This window comes from Perkinsus marinus (genome assembly GCF_000006405.1).
Source record: "Perkinsus marinus ATCC 50983 genomic scaffold scf_1104296931912, whole genome shotgun sequence".
Classification (NCBI taxonomy): Eukaryota; Perkinsozoa; order Perkinsida; family Perkinsidae; genus Perkinsus; species Perkinsus marinus.
Genome location: NW_003215602.1, coordinates 23788 through 34399, shown reverse-complemented (window position 1 = coordinate 34399; position 10612 = coordinate 23788). Strand labels below are relative to the sequence as shown.

Genomic DNA, 10612 nt, shown 5'->3' with positions numbered 1-10612 from the left:
GAGAAAAAAACTACAAAAGTTGCATATTTTCTCAAACCATAAATTAATCTTCGCTGTGCGCGCAGAAAATAAAAAATATCTTTCCTTATCTTACCAATTCTTGTTTTTGTTGTTCCAATTCAGGTTTCTCCACGTTAACCACCATCGCTAGAATTTGATCTTCCAACCCCTCCGGTGTGACGATGAAGTTAATGATAGTACACTGAGCTGCAATTTCCGGTCTGAAAAATACAAAAAAAACGAAATAATTTTGTGGCGCAGTGACGAAGTCTCATCCAGTGTTGGAAGAATATATGTTTGCTTCTCTCACATGAGCTCAAAAGTTTCCTTATTAATTATAAAATCCGAATAAGGGTGTACAGAAACCAACCAAAATTTTCCCGAAAATTTCCCCAGAATTTTCATAATTTCACCAACACGAGTAGATTTTCTCACCTATAGTGAGGGTTCGGCAACTTGCTCTGCAAAATTAGTTGGAATTTCTGGTCGTAGTCAATCTCCTCTCCTCCAATTTTAATGACGAATGCGCTTCGACCCCTTCGGGAAACTTGCCTGAGCAGTAACCAATTCTCACAGTGTTTTCGCTCTGCTAAGAAGTGTACGAAAACCAATACGAATTTGCGTATCGTCATCAACACACACAGTTTACCATGTAATAAAGACAACATGTGAATACGCTGTATTCTCTCAAACTCACAGGAAAAAACCCTCTCAAAACTGTGATGCAGCAACGTAACCAACACCTGTAGCACATCAAATTTCACATGAATCTGCTAATTTGTCACCAACCAGTAACTCCACGTAGTACTATTAAACCGCTACACCCGCCTTGGTTACCTCGCGAGAAGCGGTTCTAATATTGCATCTATTTCTTCCCCTACCGCTTCAATCAAAAGTTGTCCTCCCATAGAAACGCAGAAGAGAACTTTTTGAAGCCAATTCGGTTGGGTCAGTTGAATAGCAGTCATCTCCTCGCCAAAACGCTGTTTGATCCACTTCACACCTGATAGGAAAATTTAGTGACAGATCTGGATAAGTGAGGAATAGCAGTTTCGAATCAGTATGCGATACAGGGTGGAAATAAGAGCTTCCTATGAAAAAAATCGGTAAATTTTCCTTTTTTTTCACAGGGTATATGACCTACGCTCTCCCGAATGGTATGTGTCTCGAGAGCTCAACCGATGTAATCGTTAAAAAAATTTTTTAACACAAATTTTTTTTACACAGAACAATTCGCGAAGTGGAAATATATGCTTTCAATCGCTCCACAATTTTCGTGTTTCGAGAGCTTTCTCAAAAGAAAATACCCAAGCCATTATGAATTTCCTCACAATTTCCATATTTTCACCAATACATGTAAAATTTTGCGAAAATTCCACACTCCGAATTTTCTGGTGAACTTTCCTCTGGGAAGCCGTCGCAAGCTAGGGAAAACGACATGTGATGTTGACAATATGAAAATTAAAAATTTAGTCATTTCTACCAAAATTCCATAAACACTGAGAAAACAAAACATATATTCCTCCAACTCCACAAAAACAAGGCCTTCAATTTTATACTATCACCAAATTAAATTTTACCAACTTTTTTTATTATCATAAAATACCATTTTTCCTCGAATTCCCACCTACCCTGCAATTGCGGATCGATGAGCAACGGCCATCTCGCACAACTTGTCACCACTGCTGCATTTTCCACTGAAATTCTATCAGCCGGCAAACCCTCGTTTTTCCATAGTGCAATATCAGCCTCAGACGCCAACACATGGAGGGGATCAATTCCCTCAGTAAAGGGAATTCCTTTGGCTTTGATATCATCACTCCAAACGTTGCTCCACAAATCCAATCGGAAAGCAGCCGAAAACGGACTGATATACCTGAATAAAAAATCGTGACGTTTTTACCCGTGTTAAAACATCCCATTTTCCTACCCAACAAACGCTGACGCCAACATAGAATCCCCAATCAATGTCAAACTTTTTTCCTTCAACTCCTTCACCGTTTGCGTCCATCTCGCGTATTCATCGGCGAGCCCGTCCACCAGGCGCTGAGCCAACTCCAATTTTGCCAGACACGCATTCGCCTCAGCTTCCGTTTGTTCTTTCTCCCTCACCGCGTCACTCAACGTTTTCTCCAATTTCGCCACTTTTTCCTCCACCGTTTTAACCCGTGCTAAAACAACCACCAACGCCGCCTCCGCATCTTCCTTCTGCTTAGTAGACTCCGCCACTTTTTCATCAGCGGCGCCACTTTAACATAAATTCTATTATACTTAACGATATTCACAACCCAGTTGCACAGATACGCTGCTGCCGTTGATTTCGATTTCATAGAATTATAGTTGAAAAATTCCTTTTGCAAAATCGGGTCTATCATGTCCAGCACCCAATCGGGAATTTCATTCGCGTTAAACGACATAACCTCCTCCAAAAACGCTTGTGGATTATTCATCATTTTCTGCGCGGCTTTCCAATCCAAATTTTTTCTTTCATTTCTCAATAAAATCATAACCGCCTTCGTCACCTCCACACAATCCGGCGGTGGCTTTCCCAACGCTTTCAGCTCCGTAATTGCCGGTTTCGTGAGACAGTCTACCGCCTCCTTCGCCGCCTCCATAGCCGGCATCGCCTCCGCTAGTTCACCATCTGCTTGCGCCTTAATTTTACTCGCTTCCTCGGCAAGTGCGTTTGTCTTAGTCGCTTCCTCATCAGCGACCGCTTTTTCTGTTGCTGCTTTTTCCGAAGCTACAGTAACCTAAATATCAAATTTTAATACTAAAAATTCGCTTAGAAATTAAGAATTTCCTCTCAAATCTCAGTATGGAAATTCCAGAAAAAATTTTTCATAAAAAATTAAATTTGCAAACAAAAAATTCACGCGAAATTCGTTAATAAAATATTTACCCCCACATTTACTTCGTCAATCAGCACATTTGTTGCCGCTTTTTTCTCTTCTACTTGTACCATCTTCACCTTCAAATCTTCCTTCAGGCCCTCCACCTTAGCCTTCACTTGCTCCATAATCGTCAAACCTTTTTCCAATCGCTCTATATTAATTTCAACCTTCGATCGCTTTTTTTCCAACAATTGTTTATAAAACGCGATCAGCTCTAGAAAGCTTTTCGGTGTGGTATAGTTATATCGTCTTTCAACTGCCAAATACTTCGCATTTGCAACATCAATTGATAAATGCACCTCAGCCATGTTAGAGGCGAGTTTTTCATAAAGTGATTCTTCGGGTAGCGAAATTTCTTGTAAAAATCTCGATGCCACAAATGTCAGCGCTGCACGCGGCCAAGGGTGAAACTCATCAACGGTCATGCACGAAATCAACGCTGGGAATTTTCTCCCGCGAATTCGGAAAGTGTCACCAACCGGCGAGTGGCACAAAATGAGATGTAGATTTTTTCGAACCTTATCCAGGAAGAATTGGAATAGTGACGATCGTTCGTCTGGGTACTGAGGAAAAAAAGAGCAATAAAATCGTCACTGCGCCACAAAATTACACTGGAGTTCCGCGACCGTGATATGAAAAACACTCGTGAAAAACATATTTAACGACTACTGGATATCGCGTTTTTCATGAAGTTTTACGCCACTACACGTAAAACGGGTGAAACTCCAGTGTTGGAGTAGGAAGATATGTTCGCTTTCCTCAGCTGCTGAGCTCAGCAGAGTTATGAAAGTGTTCAGAAACCAATGAAAATTCCCTCAGAATTTTCATCTTATCACCAACACATGTAGCTGACCATGTGCATATTTTCCCATACTGCAAAATTATATATAAACAACAAAATTTGTTGTCATTTGTTGAACAAATGAACGTAAACACTTTTCCACATAAAAGAAATCATCAAAAGATTCATAATAATTTCTCAAAATCAACTCCAACAAAAAAACCAAAAATACGTTTTTTTCATCAGAATTTTCGCCCACTCACCCCAGCAGCTTTAGCCTGATTCCTCACTGCTCCCAGAAGCGCATCATACTCCTCTCTCGTGAATAGATCTGGTATATTCCCCGTCGCCAACATATCGTTAATATATACCAAAAATTTCTCGTCGGCAATTTGCCCATCCGTTAACAAAAACGCATGTGGAGTCCCTGGTTTCACCGCCGCCTTTTTATACATTTCTTGCAGATCCAATTTCAAATCAGCCGTTCCATAGGACATATTCACGAGAATCGTAACAACATCTGTTTGCGTTACGAAGCACGCGAGCCGCGACAGCGACTGCTTCCCAGATCCTCCCACACCGACGAGTAATGCGTTTCCGCAGGGCAGATCTATGATCCGCGAAATTCTGCACACATGAGCCATGGCGTCCTCAAATAGCACCAAGTTCATCTCGGCAAAAGTCTCGTTATACTCTGCCAGTTTTTCTGTCAAAACTTCATTCAGCTGCTCTTGATCGCGTATTGCCATATACTGCTTGTCGTTGCCACCGTGCACCGAAACAAACGACGTAAATATCAAATTTTCGCCGAATAACTCTTCCATCGAAATTCCACCAAAATGTTTTTTCGCAGACTGCTCGAAAATCATTTCCATTTCCTTCATATCGCTTTCACTAACCAAACGATCGCTGAAGACTCTCCTGCACTCATGCAGCCATACTCGCAGATATTTCATCGGACTGCCCCGAAACAGCCCTGGGGTGGTATTCAGCAGGGATTGGAAAACATTCGAAATATCCTTCAGATTGAATTGATAATGGAATTTTTTCGCCGATGGTAAAAACGACGGCTGAGCCAAAATTTGACTCAAAACCTCCGTCGTTGCATTTACAATATTTTCTTGTAAATTTCTCACCCCGCTCTCAAACTGCTGCAAATGGTATCCCAAAATTTGCGAGTAAATTTGCGTTATCAAATCACCCGTCGGCGCGAATGTCGTCAAAACCGTAAAGTGCCTTTGCAACCGCGCGTTTACCATAAAACTGCCAGCCTTCGGATTCATACAAGCACAATATTGAATATCAACAATATCCTTTTTTTCTTCAAGATGAAATCGATCAAATAGCGTTCCGTATGATATGAGCTGAAAAAGACAAAAAATGTTGAAGGAATATACGTTTGCGTTCCTCAATTGAGCTCAGGAATTTCTATACTAATTATAAAATTCGTATAAAAGTTTTCCAAAAATCAATGAAAAATTCCCCAAAATTTCCTCACAATTTTCATATTTCCCCAATTCAAATAGAAGTGCTCAAAAACCAATCAAAATTTCGAAAAATTTTCCAAAAATTTCCTCACAATTTTTCTAATCCTGATAATAAGTGTTCACAAACCATTAAAATTTCCCAAGTTTTTCCCGAAAATTTTCCCGAAATACGCTCACCTGCGTTAAAAGCATTATAGCACTCTGAGTGTCATACTCGTCCACATATGGCATATTCAAGTCGTCGATAAAATAAACACATTTTCGATTTCCCGGGGGACCAAACGTACGGCCGGTTCTTTTATCGAGATAGCTTTCCAAAATCAATTGCAGTGAAAAACTATCAGTATAGCTGTTCAGATTTAACGAAGCACTCAGCATTTCTTCTCCCAATTCCGATAGGAAGTCTTTCACTATAGTTGTTTTCCCCGTACCTGAAAAAAAGGTATCCAAAACTCGACCATAAAAAAATTCTACGAAAAATTTCTATATTTTTTCATCATAATTTTCCCGAAAAAAGACAAGACGAAAATTGTTTTGGTAAAAATGATAATGATAAATTCGACCAACAAATTCTAAATTTTTCCCCCAAAATTTTTCTCTTTATTTTTCCAAATATATTTTTCAAATAAAATTCGACAAAAGTGAAATTTTTCCCTAAAAAATATTATTTTTTCCCCTTTGCTCACCTGCGACTCCACAAAACAGCACCGGTTTTGCCCGCTTCATGCAAAGCGACAATATATATTTCAATCGCTCTATCTCAGTATTTGATACCACAATCGATTGATACATCCTCTCGGTGACGGGTTCATATGGTGTTACGAATTCTTCCCAATGTTTCCAACACTGATTAACAGTATCGTATCGATAGTCCATCGCTTCACCCGCTTCTGGGAATTTTATTTTACTTGTGTTTCTCATCCAACTGTTGAAACTTTTACGGTGATTTGTAATTTTATCATCAGCTACCGCACCTCCCACACTCCACATCATCGCAAATACAAAATACGCTTCGTAAATCAGCTTTTGCTCTTCAGAATTCGCGGCTTTCAACGCCTCCGTAGCCTCCTTAGTGTTGTTGTTTAACAAAGCGTCAATAATAGCACAAATCGCTTGAACGAAACCCATGTCCAAAATTGGGCAGGAAAATGCATATTGTCGCCGAATTGTACTGAAAAAAAAGAAAAATTTCCGAAAAAATTCTCATAAAAATGACATTTTTTACTGAAATTTACTAAAATTTACACAGGAAAATTTTATTTACTAACACGGTATGAAATATGTGGGGAAAAAATGAAAAAATAACGGAAATATTTTCGAAAAATTCTTTATATTTCTCCGAGTGGTATATAATTGTAAAATTCACACAAGAAATTTCTATCACTAACACGGAATGACCTATGTGGGGGAAAAATCACAAAATCACCGAAAAATTTTCCGAAAATTAATTCATATTTCACCATGTGGCATAAAAACTACCCAAAAAGATGAAAAATTCCACAGAAAAGAAATAAAATTTCCCAGAAAATTTCAAACTTACTCTATATTCGCCTCGAAATAGCTGCTGAAGAGTAAATAGAATGTACTTTGTGCCACCGGGTCCATTTTTTCCCTCCAAGATTCAATATAGGGTTTCCAGCCGACATCAGATTCGTTGATAAAGAGCACTCCACCGCGTGAGACAGTCGCTGGGGAGGCGCACTTCATATCTTGGATTTCTAGTAGCATACGCATAGTGTTGGTAAAGGGAATACGTTCGTTCGAAACGAGGGTGAGTACCTGAAAAAGTTTTATTCTTGTTATATTTTTTAAATATAATTTTACATTTTTTCTCATTTTTACATTTTTTGCCGTTTTTCTCACAAATTGAAGAAAGAAATTCCGATGGCAATTTACCCCACAATATTTTTCCTGCCGAAAATTTTTCCTCCAAAAATTTGAACATTTCACAATAGTAAATTTTCTGCCGTTTTTCTCATTTTTGCATTTTTTTAATATTGAAAATCCCCAAATTCCGGGAAAAATCGGATGATAATTTTTTTCAGGTCGAATTTTCTCCTAGAAATTTGAACATTTTAAAGCAGTAGAATTTCTGCCGTTTTTTTTCATAAATTCAACAAAAAATATAAAAATTTATACGCAATGTAACAAAATCGCCAAATCGATCACGTGATCGATTACCTTATTATCATCCATGACCGTGTTCATAGATTCAATCCATGTCGCGTCGATATCCCCATCAAGAACAACCCACTTATGCTTGTGCAAACTTTTATAGCCGTTAATTTCCTTACTCATATTCCTCATTATAACAGCAATCGCGCCATCCTTCCACTCCTTAGTTTTCGTCATAATTCCATACAGCTCATCAGAAGTTATCGCCTTTGGATTCAGGGCTTCATACGCGCCTTCCTCACCGATAACTTTCAACGACTCCAACAAACATTTCCAGACCTCCGTTTTCGCAGAGCCGGTTGGACCGATGATAAAACAACAATGTCGAACTCCCAAAATGTCCAGAAGACCCACAATTTTCGTAACAAACCCTTCGTCAGCTTGCAGTCCTCTTTCCTTAACAACTTTCGCAACTACTTTCGAAAATTCCGGATTTAACTTCACTTCAGCGCTCACCCCAGGGAATAAATCTTGTATTAGCCTCAAGAAAATGGGCATATCCGACGTAACAATTTTCGGTGTGTTAAAATCTCTCAACGCTCTCATTAAAATCGGATATTCATCCATATCTGGATCGGCCCTCTTCAGCGTCCCCGCTTGTCGTAATAACGACTTCACTGCTCGCAGCCCCCAATCGTAATGCATTTGCTTAGACAGCAATTCCCGACATAGCATATATAAACAAACGAATTTCCTCGCCAGACTTCTTGCAACCACGAACCCTTCACTCATCAGCATGTTCTCACATATAAAAACGAGATCGGGCACTACCATTGCACACGATCTGAATAACGCTTTCAAATTTTCCGGCAATTCTGTTCGACCAGCATAGCCTGGGTTCATCGTTATGAAAAACCCACATGTTGGTATCAGCCGAATATCCTCATCCATAAACAAATACGTTTTCAGATTCTCCTTAATCGCATCTAGGACCGTTTTTACTTGTGTAGAAACAACACTAAGCACTTCTATACTGATCCTATTAAATTCATCAAAGCACCCCCAAGCTCCTGTCTGACTCAGCCCCATGAAAATCTGTGCCATCGTTAAATAGCTCATCTGATCTGAACAGTTGAAAACCATCACCGCCAACCCAATCGCTCTCGCCAAATCCTTCGTCGTCTCCGTTTTACCCGTACCTAAAACCCAACGTTTTTACCCGTGTTAAAACGTCCCAAACCTACCCGCCGGCCCAGCTGGTGCTCCTCCCATTATCAAATTCAATGCTTGCGTCAACGTTATGTAACACCGGTCCGTTAACGGCGTAATCACCAACCGTCCACAATTACCCACATATTCATATTGATAAATCGTTGACCAATCACATATTCGAATCACGCACGTTTTAAGCTCTTCCGGAGTAAATGACACCAGATTTCCACCGGCCGGTTTATGTTGCCAATAAAATCTCAGCTGGCTTTGCCATTGGAAAGCTGTAGGATCCGTAATTTTAGTTTGGATGAATTTTTCAATAACATCTCGGGCGTGGACATCTATAGTGATAATAGTGATAATCTTTGCACGAAGATCAGCATCGAGTGGTTGTTGAACCTGGCAAAAAAACAACAAATTTACTTTATTTTTTCCGGAAAATTCGTTTTTTCCCAGTGGACAATTCTCTTTCCACGAAAAAAATAAAATAGGAGAAATATAATACATAAAAACTAAAAATATTCAGAGTTAATGTGATGGGAAATTTTTTTCTGGGAATTTTTTTCCGTAAAAATAGAGAAAATATGACCAATGAACTTAAAATTGAGTTCAAAATACAAACTGACCAAACAGGTGAATTAATGTGATGGGGAAAATTTTTTTCGCAAAAAAATGGAGGAAAATTAAATTCTGCTACTGCAAAAAGAAAAAATTTTTCCCTTACTCATTTATTCAGTTTTTCAATACAAATTTTCGTTAAAAAGAGTTACAAAGAACCCACAAAGAGACAATTTTTCCGGAAAAGATCATCAGAAAAAAATCTTTTTTCACTCACCTGATTAATCAGTTTTTCAATACGATCAATAACAACCTTTTGTGAAAAAAATGGCAAAAAACACAAATTTTTAAAAAAAATATCATAAATTTCTTTTTCCCACTTACTTGTTTGATCAATTTTTCAATGCGATCATCACAAACTCTCTTATAATCTTTCATCGCCGTTTCACTTCCGCCCTCCAGTTCGTCAAACGCTCTCGCCGTTTCCTCTGTCCACACTAGTTGAGTAGTCACCAAAGCCAACTGCGCGCAGTAATCTTGTAACCATATTTCCCGAGGTTTGTCAACCTCCCAATTTTCCGCAGCCGCTCGAGCGTTATCCAAAATATCGCGTAACGTACATCGAATATGCGATTCCAAATTCGTCAGATAAGTTTCCACCGCGCCCTCCAAAATCACATCCTCGAAAAACGGCACATACTCCTTATCTTTGGAAATTATTCCGTTTCCTATTCGCCCATCTATAGGATCTTTTTCGAAGTTGAGGCTTTTCACACCATCAAAACAGTCGCCAAGATATTCAGCAACCTGACGAGAATAATCATCCAAAAAATTTTCCGAAAAAATGTATTTTTTATTCGAAAAAATCTACAACTACTTCGTGAAAATACTATTTTCAACAACGACTACTTACGAAAAATGTTTTTTTCTGCAACTACTACTGGGAGAAAATTTTCCGCGAAATTTCCAATAACAGTGTTGGAAAATTATATACTTTCCTCAGCTGAGCTTCACACTTAAAAAACCAAATTTAGAATTTCCGTATTATCACCAACACTGACGAAAAACCAATAATACGTAAGCATACATCTTTACATATAAATTCGAGTAGAAGTGTACAGAAACCAATAAAAATTTTCCCAAAAAAAATTCCCAAAATTTTCAATATTATCACCAACACATGCAATTGACCATTTTCGAGGAATATATGTTCGCTTTCCTCACTAATTGCAAAAGTGTACAAAAATCCACCAAAATTTCCCAATTTTTTCCTAAAATTTTAATATTTTTTCGCCACTACTTTCAAAGGCCTATTCCCATTCGATAAAATATCCAACAACGCTTGATTAGCGACGAAATAAAATCTCGGGAAAGCCTTCTTTTTCTGCTCTAGATAATCGTTTAAGCTCTTCTCGCAGGTTTCAATAGCCTCATTAAGCCTTTGTAAAACCTGAAAACAATGGTGAAGTTTCACGACCGTGACATGAAAAATATATGTTGGATTTAAATCACCCGTTTTACATGAACTCGGTGAAAAACGCGATATTCGCGGTGATATGCAGTAG

General features: G+C 38.6%; 1 protein-coding gene across 1 annotated transcript in view; it reads right to left on the bottom strand.

Moving 5' to 3' along the window:
• Pmar_PMAR027588 (ciliary dynein heavy chain, putative) overlaps positions 1–10612 on the bottom strand; it is a gene marked incomplete at both ends in the record, with an annotated part of 29136 nt that overhangs the window by 6851 nt on the left and 11673 nt on the right. The window contains 15 exons of the mRNA XM_002786031.1: positions 95–221; positions 436–552; positions 838–1003; positions 1632–1876; positions 1931–2248; positions 2272–2753; positions 2915–3457; positions 3939–5039; positions 5340–5593; positions 5849–6333; positions 6703–6941; positions 7344–8476; positions 8522–8888; positions 9432–9854; positions 10348–10497. Of these exons, the coding sequence (XP_002786077.1) occupies positions 95–221; positions 436–552; positions 838–1003; positions 1632–1876; positions 1931–2248; positions 2272–2753; positions 2915–3457; positions 3939–5039; positions 5340–5593; positions 5849–6333; positions 6703–6941; positions 7344–8476; positions 8522–8888; positions 9432–9854; positions 10348–10497 (6150 nt within the window). The remainder of the gene's footprint in view (positions 1–94; positions 222–435; positions 553–837; positions 1004–1631; positions 1877–1930; positions 2249–2271; positions 2754–2914; positions 3458–3938; positions 5040–5339; positions 5594–5848; positions 6334–6702; positions 6942–7343; positions 8477–8521; positions 8889–9431; positions 9855–10347; positions 10498–10612) is intronic.